This window comes from Microcebus murinus, chromosome 19 (genome assembly GCF_040939455.1).
Source record: "Microcebus murinus isolate Inina chromosome 19, M.murinus_Inina_mat1.0, whole genome shotgun sequence".
NCBI classification, from domain to species: Eukaryota; Metazoa; Chordata; class Mammalia; order Primates; family Cheirogaleidae; genus Microcebus; species Microcebus murinus.
In genome coordinates, this window is record NC_134122.1 from 42,085,917 (window position 1) to 42,099,687 (window position 13,771).

General features: G+C 39.8%; 1 protein-coding gene across 3 annotated transcripts in view; it reads right to left on the minus strand.

Annotated features, from left to right (window-relative positions):
• PCNX2 (pecanex 2) overlaps nt 1-13,771 on the minus strand; it is a 264,024-nt gene that overhangs the window by 206,402 nt on the left and 43,851 nt on the right. For all 3 annotated transcript variants that reach the window (XM_075995467.1, XM_012738242.3, XM_012738240.3), the window contains exons 9-10: nt 13,073-13,208; nt 3,911-4,056 (exon numbers count right to left, since the gene is read on the minus strand). In XM_075995467.1, coding sequence (XP_075851582.1) covers nt 3,911-4,056; nt 13,073-13,208 — 282 coding nt within the window. The remainder of the gene's footprint in view (nt 1-3,910; nt 4,057-13,072; nt 13,209-13,771) is intronic.

Genomic DNA, 13,771 nt, shown 5'->3' on the forward strand with positions numbered 1-13,771 from the left:
ACAGAGCAAGACCCTGTCTCAAAAAAGCGAAAAGAAAAAAAAATGGAGCAAGGGAGGATGACATGGACCACGAGGTCAGGGAACAAAAGGCCCAGAGCTCAGATGGGTCATTCACAAGAATTCTGAGCATACTTCTTACCTCACCAATTTTTGCTAATATACATGTTGGTCTTCCTCACCAAACTGTGATTGTTTTTAGATAGGGATAAGTGGCTACTTCATGCCTGGCATGTAAGCAATCGTGAAAATTTTTTCAAAAATTAATAGACTATTTTTTAGACACATTTGAGATTCAAAGCAAAACCGAGGGGAAAGCACAGAGTTCCCACACACCCTTCTCCCCACAGACACACACGCACAGCCTGCACTACCACCAACACCCACTGATGAACCTACGTTGGCATGCCATCATCACCCGAAGTCCATGGTTTACATTAGCATTCGCTCTTCGTGTTGCGCATTCCATAGGTTTTGACAAATGTATCTATCAGGTTTCTTTGCCCTAAAAATTGTGCTCCACCTATTCACCCCTCACCCACTCTAACCCCTGGCAACCACTGATCTTTTTATTGTCTCCATGGCTTTGCCTTTTCCAGAAAGTCACATAGTTGCAATCTTTACAGTATGTAGCCCTTATAATATTACAGTGTACGGATGTATCATAGTTTATTTATCCACGCACCTACTGAAGGACATCTAGGTTACTTCCAGAGTTTCAGCAACTATGAATAAAGCTGTTACAAACATTCACGTGCAGGTTTTTCATGGGCATAAATTTTCAGCTCATCTGGGTAAATACCAAGGAGTGAGACTGTTAGGTCGTGTGGTAAGAACATGTTTAGTTTGGTAAGAAATGGCAGAACTGAATTCCAAAGTGGCTGTACCACTCTGCATTCCCACCAATGATGACCGAGAGACCCCACGGCTTTGCAGCTTTGCTGGCATTTGGTGTTCTCAGTGTTTCGGATTTCTGCCATCCTAATAGGTGTGTGTAGTGATATTTCATTGTTGTAATTTGCAATTCTCTAATGACATATGAGGTGGAATATCTTTTCATATGCTTATTTGTGTATCTTCTTTGGTGAGGCATCTGTTCAGACCTTAAGCCCATTTTCAAGTTGTTCATTTTCTTTCTGCTGAGTTTTAAACATTCTTTGTATATTTTGAATAACAGTCCTTTGACAGATATGTCTTTCATAAATGTTTTCTTCCAGTCTGTGGAACATTTTTAATGAAGGAATAAATGAGTGAAAACGAACCCAAATCTAATGCTGACACTTGATGTCTCAATAGCTAAATAAAATAGGAGAGAAACAACTAAGGATAAAAACTCTTAAGGCAACACTTAAGTGTATGAATCATTTGGTAGGGACTTTTTATATATAATTACAGACAGATAGATGATTGATAGACATAGATATAGATACAGATTTAAAAGATTCAAAGAACCAGAAAGATAAATGACTGCAGTAAAGTAAGTTTGGAGCTGTGCCTGCCAAGAAGCACGGCCTTGGGCCTCCCATAAAAGGGAGGGCAAGAGCCAGGGGGAGGAAATTGATGATGAATTTGGCTGGACTGCAGCTGACATATTACAGAATAATCCAAGCAAGGTAACATAGGAATGTACAGAAAGGTCAAGTATGCAGAGATCATGATGTTCAAGTTTAAAATATTTTAACAAACTATTTGGGGAACTGAAATATATTTGGTGAAAAGGGAAATTTGTGTGTCACTTATTTTCCACTACTCACTTTTAATAGAGTTATACATATTTGGTTGGTGCCAGTTCATACAACAAAATTCATTGTGTGTTCTTCAGTGTGCTCATAACTTCTTGATGTATACTTAACAATATCTAAGAGCCTTGGATATAAAATGAAACAAATTTCAAAGGAGGAAAAAAACAAAACTTTTTTCTATTTGGAGGGAAGGAATAAAGTTCCTAAAAAGTATTCTTCCCCCTGATTTTCCCCCACCAAGAAGGACTCCGTTACTCCGCCCCAAGCCCCCATCACAAAGGCTGCACTGAAGTGGTGAGGTCTTATGCCTGGGAATCTGCATTTTTACAGAGCTCCCCTGCCCTGTTTGGGGATTACACTCCCCCTGCAAGGTTCCCAAACTGCTCAAGTTTTCTAGGTCAGTGTTTTGGGTTTCTTCCTCCTTCTCTGCTGTGAGCTGTGGGTTCACGCAGTCTCTTTCCTTAATTGCACTGTAAAGCCAGATCACCAATCCTGCTCACAGATGATTTCAAGTAGGCTAAGGGTCTAAATTTTAATGTCTGGATTTGACAACATCTATTTTGGCTACTCTCATTTTTTTTATTATTCATTTTTCTTCTTTCTGAGTTCTGGACCACATTCCTGGTAATAATAATAGCAACTGATATTTAAAGAACTCTTTCAATGGGCTATGGTGATTTAATCCTCATAAGCTTCTTGTGGTACAGGTTTTCCCCGTTTCACAGATAGGAAACCGAGGCACTGCAAGGTTTCATAGCCATCCTAAGATCACAGCACTAATAAGTAGTGGGAACTGGATTTGATTTCCAAGGGCTGCCTCCAGAGCCCAGGGGCTCCTAAACTAAAGTATCCAACTAAAGTAAACCAACTAAAGTATCCATGGATGAGGGAGTAGTACTGTTTCTAGGTCATTCCTAAGCATAAAATCTAAAAACCCATTGTGACTTCCAAGAAAGGTGATTAACACCATAAAACCATGAACTTTTGAAAACCACCATCATCTTCTTTATCATCCTTTCTTAGACCTCCACTGGATTTTGAGTTAATTTTTTGTCACCAAGTAGATTTCAAAATAACAAACATAGACATCTATAGAAATATTTGTTTTTAATATGAATGGTTAACACAAGCTAATCCAACTTTCAATAATTCCTTTGTAAGAGAAAATAATTAATATTTCAAGAAAATGCCTCATTTAGCAGAATGCATTATTTTGGATTTTTAGTTAAGTATTAAATGTTTCTCTTAAGGGTGTGCCCCTTGGGTAACGTAATGTTGTTAGGAAAGCCCATCATAACTCCACTCCCTGACTTTTGGGTACTGAAATTTACTATTATAATTTTGCATGACTACAGTTTTGTTTGTGTGATCACACTGGCTGGCATTAAATTGCAAAACTCAGCAATTGGTTATGGCAGTGTTAATAACAGCATCTTGAATGTTTAAACCAATCTTCCAGTCAGAGCTACTGAACCCTTGAAAATCACAGTACTATCCATGGCACATCTTGAGGTAGAGAAATGGGAACAGAAATGGGAAACCCTTACCTAGCCCCATCTCCACCATGCCTTACCCCACTTTAACCTCCCCTTCTGCCTTCCCAGCCCGTGACCACATCTCCAACCCTACAGCAATTTATCCTGAGGAGCAACGGTAATCAAAGGAGAAAGAAAAAGAGTTTAAGGAAAAGATTAGCATTTAAGTCATCAGACATCTGTGAACAACGAGAATCTGACTTGTCTGGGGAAAAGGTAGAAATCACCCACTTCAGCCCCGTCCTCTCCCCCCATTCCCACGCCCAGTCAAGCCAGGCCCTGTGTCAAAGGCAGAGCCTCAAGCTTTCATACAAAAATGGGGCAAGATATGAGTAGACTAAAGCATAAGAGTGTCCCCAAAGCTAACCTTAAACATGAACTATGTTACCCGATTCTCATATCTCCTATTGCAGCTGCTAAATTACAACTGTTTAAGTTTTCAGGATCTTACTGGCTTTGACTTTGGGTTGGCAGCAAAAAGGTGTACAGCTTGAAAACATTCTAGGGAACTTAAGCAAGTGGCAAGTTTCTTTTTCTTTCCTTTTCTTTTCTTTTTTTTTGTTTTTGCAATTTTCTTTTTAAGAGCATGCAATTGTTTTGTCTTTCGATTGTACATTTGCATGCTCAGCTGCTTACCGATCCAGTAACGCCAACAAGGTAAGTCGATCATACCAGACTTTAATCCACTTGCCAGGGAAAATGATAAATTTGTAAAACTGCTCTCGGTTAAATTTTCCTTGTGTTGAAGAACATGACGAGTCTTCCAGATCCCGACTCACATGCTTTTAGATATCAAAAGAAACAACAGAGAAAGGGTTTCATATTGTCATGCCATTGCCACAAATACACATCATAATTCAAAAATATAAGACCAGATGTTTAAATTCTGAAATTTAAACATATTTCATTTAAAATGAACACTCTCAGAAAGGATAATGATAACAAAAAGGGTCTTTCTTACCAACACACTTTGACTCCATTATAGCACACCATTAAGATTATGCTACTGGTAACTTTAAAATACTGCTATTCATTAAGGCCAAGAAACTGCCATACAAACAGTGCTTATGAAAGGGAAGAATTCAATGAAAGATCTTAAATGGCTTCATTTTTGAAAACTGTGTTGTTTCATGTAATGTTGAGAAAAATATTCAAATTTTACCAAGAGTAAAAAGATTTTCACTGGCCGTATCTAGGTCATTGGTGAAGCCTGCTATTTTAAAAAAACTGAAATAGTTTTTGAAAAAAAAATCTAAACTAATAAAATTGAAACATGTAGGGAAATTCAGATGCAGATTTTTAGGGTTTTAACCCCAAATTCATCTCTGGACTAGCTCTAATCCAGTGGAAAAGAATTCAATTTTGAAAAAAAGGTTAATATGCATTGATGTATATATCAAATACTTAATGAGGGACCTGGCGCAAGGTGAGGAACAGGCAGTTTTCCGTGCAGTGAAGGTGGTGATGACAGGATGTGTTTTGTTAATCCTAACAGTCAGGTCCCGCCTTAAGTGAGGTGCTTCCTATTAGACATCTCACGTTGCATTAAATGCTTTGCCTCTTGTCCTCCGTGCACAGAGGCTGTTGCAACCAAAGCTCTCATTCATCTCCTTCACCATCTGGTCACCGCTTGTCACTTCTCGCTACTATCCCTAAGCCTTCTCTAAATGCCCCAGCTCCCTGCAGAGCTGCTATTTCTAATCTGTATATATTTTTAATTGTGGTAAAAAAAAACCAACAAATTACATAAAAATTACCATCTTATCCATTTTTAAATGTGGAATTCAGCAGTGTTAACTATATTCCTTCCCATTGTTGTGCAGCAGACCTCTAGAACTTTGTCATCCCCCAAAAAACTGAAACTCTGTACCCATTGAACAACTCACCATTTCCTCTCCCTTCAGCCCCTGGCAACGACCATTCTGTCTCTATGAATTTGACTACTCTAGGTACGTATATAAGTGGAATCATACAGTATTTGTTCTTTTGTGACTGTATTTGTTCTTTTTGTTCTTTTATTTCACTTAGCACAATGTCCTCGAAGGTCATCCATTCCTTCCTTTTTAAAGCTGGGTGGTATGCCATTGTATGTATTTATCACATTTGTTTATCTACTCATCTGTCAGTGGATCCTCCAGTTGCTTCTACTCTTTAGCTATGGTGAACAGTGCTGCTTTGAGGATGGTGTGCACATATCTCTTCGAGATCTTGCTTTCAATTCTTTTGCACAGGTACCCAGAAGTGGAATTGTTGGACTATTCTAAACTATATTTGTTTGTTTTTTCCAAGATGGGTCTAAAGCTCTAATTTCCTCTAGGCTGACAAACATAAGACAGGAGATTACAAAGAATGCAAAGACAAGAAAAGGGATGAGGATGGGCTGGAAGAGCAGCTGGTGGAGATGGCGCTGCCTTTTAAAGGCCTCCCACATTGCTCTTCGGCTTATAAAGCACAAGGTTGCACATGGGCAGACTACACGACATTTTCCAAATTCCCAGGAAGTCACCAATGTCAAAGTGCCTGGCGTGCATGAGGACAGTGCAGCTGCTTCATTAGACACCACTGCAGAACTCTCCAAGAAAGCAGACTTTACCATAGCTCCATTTCCAGAGGCTGATGCAGTCATTCAGCTCACAGGCTGGAGTTATTCCGGACATCAAATATTGATGTAAAAGGCGGCTGGAGGGAAAGCTGATCCATCATGAAGGCAATGTACAGGATAAGTTGGACTGAATGATTATGGGAAAGTTGAGATTGTAAGTGCCACTTTGTGCCTGGAATTCTATTCCAACGTAAGAGAGCTTTGCAGAAACTGTCTGCTGTCATAGAAGAATAGTTTCAAGCAAGAATAGTTTCTTGTTTGAATAATGATAAACTTGTAGTTGCTAATAAACTTCCCCCCAAAATGGGTCCTTTCCCTTGATGTCCCATGGACAAAGAGTGTAAGAAAGGTGCACAGGTGCCCGCGGCTGACTGTCTTTGTGCTATGGGAATCCATGTATGATGTGTAAATAGGGCCAGAGTAACCAACAGCCATGATGATGGCATTCTTTCCAATAGCAAGAAAAACATCTCCTTAAATTGAGGTTTCCTATTATACCCACAGTGGGAAGCTGCAGCCTCAAGGCCACATGTGGCCCTCTAGATCCCAAAGTGCAGCCCCTCAACCAAATCCAAACTTCACAGAACAAATCCCCTTAATAAAAAGATTTGTTCTGTAAAATTTGGATTCAGTCAAAAGGCCACCACACTCAAGGATCCAGAAGGCCACATGTGGCCCCGAGGCTGTGGGTTCCCCACCCCTGGACCTTACCTGTTAGAAAAGGTCAGTATAAAATAAAATCACATGAAGAGTATGTTTACAGCTTTTATAGAACTTATTAAAGATTTTTGCATACTGTGTTGTTTATTGCTTAAATGAAAATCCTTATTTGAAAAAAAAACTCATAATTTAATGGAACAAAAGAAATGATTTAATTTATTTTATGGGAAAATAAGGTTCATAGAACTTCATTTTTTTCCCCTAGATACCAAGGAAGCCCAGTGCTACATATTTTGGTGAATTATAGCAACTATTCTTTGCCTGTTCTCTGGTATCAAATTCAAATTCAAATCCAAATTTTTCTCATCTTCTTAATATCATTTGTTTTTCTACTCATCCAACAAAATATTTATTGCATAGATTATATAAGCCAGATAATTATATGCAATATATACTGAAAACTGAAAGACAACAAGAAAGAGTTCCTAGGAGTTTAGAAATTTGTGGGAATAGACAAGCAAGATGGCCATAACATCACCATACACACAAGTATAAACATATCTGTATCGACTATTTATCTATGGAGAGAGAGAGATGGAGAGCAGGACTGCTACCCCTGCAGAGCATGTGGAGGTAAAAGGTCTTGGGCAGAGCCTCTGGAAATTATCAACAATGATCAGCAATGAAGGGGCTGGCAGGCCTGAGGACCCACAATGGAGACTGTCAAGGCATTTTACATCTATGACTTTTCTAAACGGCCTAAATAATAAAAGAATGAATGGGTGGACAAACTGGCAAAAAGCTATTTATGCTTCTGAGTTATTAAGCCTTTCCAAAGAACAACTGTGTCACATTGCCCAGTAAGTCAGGCCTGTAAGTTTAATTCTACTATTCTGAGAAAGAGATTAGAAAAAGGGAGGCGGGAGGACAGGGTACAAGGTAAGCTTTGGTTCTTTTTAAAAAACAAGATGACTGCATTTGCTCACACTCCCTATACAGATGTATTTATAGCACAGCACCCGAGGTTCATTTAATGAATCTGAATTATTAAGAACAGCTTAGATTATTATCAGTATATCCTGTTTAAAAAGGCAGGGAAGCACAGAGTACCTTTTAGAAATATTTTTGGTGGAATTAAAGAAATCTAAGAATGTAAAAGACTACCCACTTGCTAGATACCTGAAAAATTCTACTATTCAAAATAATGCTACCTTCAACAATTCCAGATAACTAATAAGAATTTTGATATTAGTAACTGCTACCAATTATTAAAGTCATAATTTTGCCATAAATTATCTGTAATCTTTAAAAGCTTACAATAACTCTTCCAAGAAGGTGTTATTATGTCCATTTAAAGACTGAGAAACTGAGACTCTGAGAAGTCAGGTCACCGGCCCAAGGTCCCACATTAGGAAAAGGTTTGCGGAAAGCCCGAGCCTGGGCTCTTTCCGCAGTGATGCTTACTGGGCCCAGGTGAATCCACACATAGAGCAGTGCTCATCAGTAAACTGAAAGCCACCTCTGCAGCAAAACAAAAAGAGCTCAAGAGACAATACATATGAGTCCTGTTGTACAAGAACAAGTTAAAAACACAAATTTGAAAAGGAAGCCAGTTAATGAACACTGGCAAAAATAATTAGAATGAAGATTAATGGGTTACAAGTAATGTTATTTAAAAAAAATTTAAAGTCAGATTTGTGACTTTGAGGATGAACCATATCTAATAAAAACCAAAATAAATTCAAAGGCATATTATGGGGAAGAGAGTAAGTAATTAGCTCTATGGAACCTCCTCGAAGTCAGAACAGGCTCAGATGGATTTAAACTGTAGACCTCCTTTTTGGGGGGATCTTGAAATTATTAAAGGTTTTCAGTAGGCCTGTGTAGGTTTTACCTGAAAGGGCAGGGGAAGGGAGAAAGGAGAGAAGAGTGAAGAGCAACAGTATAAAAAGCGGTCCTTTGGGGCACTGTGTGCAATTCCTAACAGCTCTCAAGCCCAGCACTGGGAAGGGGGGAAGGTGGAGTTGGTAAGGGCTCTATTCAGTGTCAGAAATGGGTTCAGGAGAAATCACAGCTGAGGCTGCCAAGGAGGATCTGAGAACTGGAGGACGCAGCAGTGACTAAAGGACAAATGGAAAGGAGCCCTGAGTCAGGGTCCCTTCAGTGCCCCGAGTACCAGGATCCTCTGCAACTGTAGTTTCCTTAAATAGCAAACCCTAGGTGAAATAAGGCCTGATCCCCTAGATTTCCCATAAAAATAAGGGAAATATGAGAATATCCAGCACAATGCCATGCACATAACTAATGGTCAAAACATGCAAGTGGAATTGTAAATTGTATCTGGATAAGAATAACACTTTGAAGGACAAAGCATATAAAACAAATATAGGATGATACTATTATATTAGTGGCTCTATTTAGCAGCCAGAATTCATAACAAATCATATAGATTCTAAACACGTTACAGACAGCCCTGACTTACAATGGTTCAACTTACAACTGTTCACCTTTACAATGGTGTGAAGGTAATAGGCAATCAGTAGAATATCAATAAGTTACATGAGATATATGATATTAGTACTTTATTATAAAATAGGGTTTGTGTTAGATGATTTTGCCCAACTGTGGGCTACAGTTAAGTGTTCTAAGCATTTTTAAGGTAGGCTAGGCTAAGCTATGCTGTATGATAGGTTAGGTATATTAAATACATTTTCAACTTAAGATATTTTCATAGGGGGACAGCCCAGCCCCATTGTAAGTCAAGCATCTGTATTTAAATGAACTTCTGAATATGATAAATCAAAAGTATGCAAATGTTCATTTTTATTTTTAAAGTCTTACTATATCTTTCAAATAAAAGAATATATATGATGAAAAATAAATATGGTGCTATAACTGATAACTCATCTCTTTGATGTATATAATTATTTCAACTGTATTACCTGTTAGTAAATGTCAATATTCTTATGAATTCTTATTAATTCCCTAATAGTAAATTGTGATATATAATAAATGCTACCTTTATATTAACCTAGAATAACAGTGGGCCAGGCCTAGTGCAGTGCCCCTCTGTGCAATTCTCCTCAATTTTGATCAGTTTAGGACCAGTGAACTGCTTGGCTTTCATGCTATCCACAATAATAATAATGCCACTCTCATAGCGGGAGCTTTAGAGTTTACAAAGTACTTTCATACACAATACTATCTCATGCTTAATGTGAAACAAGCTGAATGAGTTTGGGACCAGATCCAGGTGAGGGAAGCAGAAATGCCGTTTTCCTACAGGTCCAATGCTGCTCTTGAGTAGACTGGTCTACCTCTCAACCAGCAGTGTAACAAAGAAAATGTTTCAAGGTGATTATTGTTCAAGTACTGGCCCATATAACATAAAGGGAAAATGAAAGATTTTAAAAGTTATGGCAATAAGTCTACAGAACATACCTTGTGGGGTTAGAAGCACATGATGGATAAACTAAGGCACAGAGAAGTACCAGTTTATAACATGGATTCACCCAATATTGTAATTGGTGATTGTTAAAACCCCTGAATGCCAATCTCAGATTTCCACCAGCTCCAATCGTGCCCCAAGCTTTGCTCTTCCCTTTGTGCCTGGACGTTGGCTCTGCAATGATGATGAAGAAAAGAAACTCCTCCTCTTTTCTGCATATTACAAAAAGAAGATGACCAGAAACTTCTGGGAGCTCCCCTTGCAGGGCTACTTCATTCCATGCACACACACTTTATCTGTGCCAGGGAAGAATTTCAGACAAGTCTTTTCCCTGGCCTTGGCTCACCTCCTAGCCACTCACCCTGGAGAACTGGTGCTTTGGTGGAATTAGAAGAGTTTGCATGAGGTGGGGGCACAGAGGTGCTCACAGGCTGTATTCAAGGAGAGAGGGAGGGAGGATGGGGGAAGGGAAGTGATTAAACAGTTGTCTTCAGAGGCTTACTTTTGCAGGACCTATCTAAGAAATGTCTCCTCCTGTTGTTACCCCTGTGCCTCCCGTCTCACCTCCAGGCCCTTGGCCAGTTTCTCTGCCTAGACATCATTACCTCCTTTTTATCTGGCTAATTTCAACTCATCCTCCATGCTTAAGCCGAGGTGTCACCTCACTGAGGAAGCCACTCTGATCCTGTTTCCTGGCCTAGGGCTTCCTCTGTGTCCCACTGCATGTGAGCCCATTGCGATCACAATCTCTGCAAAAGGAGCTGAATCGGCTGACTTGCTGTTAAACTTCTTAAAGGCAGGGACAGTGTTTTTCCACCACTGTATCTGCTCCTGGCATAGGACTGAAGACACAGTCGGTCCACAATACACACTTGTTGGATAATGAGCAAGACGCCAACTTATTTTTATTTTGTGGCTGAAACCTAATTGAATTCCCTAGGGATATCAACTAAATTTAAAAAACTAAATAGTATAACTAAAAAAAATTTTTTTCTAGGATGAGACCTTTGCAGATATTTACTCAGAGTCTAAATATGAGACTGGATAGTATACTGTCTTCATTTCCCCCCCCATATGCATATATGATAAAATATAAAATTTCAAAAAATTTTACTTAAAATTAAGAAAGTTAAAAAGCAGTCAATGAATTTGGTTAAGTGACTAACAGTGAAACACTACAGAGGAATTTATGCCTCATTTACATTATCATTCCACTTACAGAGTTTTAAATGTCAAACAGGGAGCGGGGTAACTGTTTCTGATTTATTCTTTCTATATTTACTTATTTTCGAGTCTCTGTTCTAACCAGGATATTTTTGAGATATTAAATCAATGGATTCATACCTTTGATAACTCAAAGCTCCTAGTTTCCCTGTGGCGCTGCTATTCCTGGAATCAGTGGTGTTCACATCTTCCCAAACTATCTCAATGTTTTTACCAAACTTTCTTGGGGGTTCAACACTAATGTCCTGGAGAGGGAAGGGTGCTTCCCCATGCCTGTTTCTGAAAAAAGTACAGGTTTCTCAGAGAAAGCCCATCGTGCAGGGTCCCATGTGCAGGTGCGTATTGTGAGGACCACAAACACGCTGAGAGTGGGGCCTCGCAGACCTTGAACAGGGCACCACGCATGAAGTACGCAGTTGGGGTCTGAGGCCCTCCAAAGTACAGGACATATTGGTGAGCCCAAAGCTATGGGTGGAGAGGAGGGGGCTGCAGAATGCAGGATCCTCAGAGCTGGGGGCAAATGGCAGGGTCTCTGGTGGTCAGCAGGTGGCAGGCCCAGCACCACAGCCAAACCTGGCAGGAGCACCACCCAGCACACCTGGTGACCAGGCTGGTGTAGGTATCTGAGAGGCTGCTTCGTTGCCAGAGGTGCCCCTCTCACCCCTACTTCCCCCCACGGTTCAGGAATGCCATCCCCTGTACCCAGAGGCCCTAGAAAGGAGAAGAGGGAGGTAAGCCTGAATACATAATGGGGAGGAAATGGTCTTAAAAGACTGAGTCTGTGAATGGGCTAAATATTTGTTACCATAGAAACTCCTTCAAGTCTGAAAGGACTGAGTTACCCTTAAGAGGCACTTTTAAGTCAACTCCCCACAACAGTAGGAATAAGGGGTCCAGAGCAATACATCACCAGTTAAAAGGTAATTCAACAATTTCTTTGCACATCTCAGCAAAAGTATATAAATTTCCATCCACTGTATTACCAAGCATCCTTTGGAAAAATTTGGTTAAGCTATCATAAAAGCAAATATAAAAGTATTATTTTTTTCAAAGGTAGGTTTCTCTAGAATGAGCTGAAATATTGCCAGAAAGAAGGTAAACACAGAAATAAAAAAGCAAAAAAAACTTCACACTAACATGACACCATTCTGTCTGTAATCCTCTTCCCTCAGTCTGTACCAACAGAAAGCCACCTTTCGTCAAGGTCTAACCCAAGGGTCCCTTCTGAGAAGCCGTTCCCCATCCCTCTCCTCGGAAACACTCCGGATTCAATCCACAGCTCCACCTTCACGTCCGTATGTGTGCCTAACCTCCCATCATCTTTGGCTTTGAAGCCTGGGCTCTGCCTCCCTGGAGTCTCATTAAAGGTTCACTGGATGAGTGAATGAACATTAATAAATTATCTCTTCATAAAACAATGGAAGGCTTCATATTTTAGACCTCTTGATGATAATGTCACTTGCCCCAAGAGTAAAGTCTCTCTTTAAGACAAACACTTAAGAATCTTTGAATGTTTAAGACACAAGACCATAATGAATTAATTTTTCCAAAAAAAAAAAAAAAAAAAAACCCAGATATTTTCCAAACCATGGGTGAAAAAAGCAACCTAAGCCAGCAAGCTCTTGAGAGATTTGCACATCCTGGAAACCAAAGATCAGTGTGAATGAATTTCTAACGAAAAGCAATTAAGGTAGTGGCAATCCTGTTAATGACAACAGAGGCGACCTCTTATCCAAGTGGTCTCTGTTCACATTCACTCAGTAGAATACCACGCAGTGATAGACCAGGTCACCCAACCCAGAATAGGGTTGAAGATCCCCTCCCTCCACAACACCCACAAGCAGCAACTCTGCATGGTACAAACCCGTGGGGTTTCTGACTGGGTTCTCCGAGCCACCATGAGTAACAGCTGCTGCTGAAGGGCACTGACTGCAGGATCTCCGGAAGATGGATCTTGACTTTCAGAAGTGGTGGTGCTGGAGGAGCTGACATGCATCTCCCTGAGGATGGGTAAAACAAAAGTTTTGGTTACCTAGAAATACCAGAAGTCATCTCTTTATTATTCACAAACACAGGGACACTAGGGATTACCAATGCAGGCGGTGGATGCATGAGTCTTTACAACCTTACGTAAGCAGTTGAGACTAAAAATTATGTCTGCAAGGTTAGCTTCGGGCAGAAGGTCAACCACTCTGCACACATTGAAACTGTTCCGGCTGTCCAGGGTTGCAGTGTGCTGTCGAGTAGGTAGGTAGATGCCTGGTCTTCTAGAGATGACAATTTTAATTTTTTACATATTTAATGGGTGCAGTGGGAGTAGAAACAGGTTCTAGCCTCATATTTTGTGAAAACAATAAATAATGGGCTTGATAATTAACCCCCCCCCATCAAACAGGAAGAAACAGTGATTAGCAGCTCTGCTACCTCACAGCATCTCCTCCCTGCCCCACCTCAAAGCAAGGAAAGTATATATTAGATAAAAGAAACGCCTCAGGTAATTGAAAAAAAAGAGGATGTTACTAAATCAGTTATGATCCATATCTGAAATAGTTTTATTATCTTT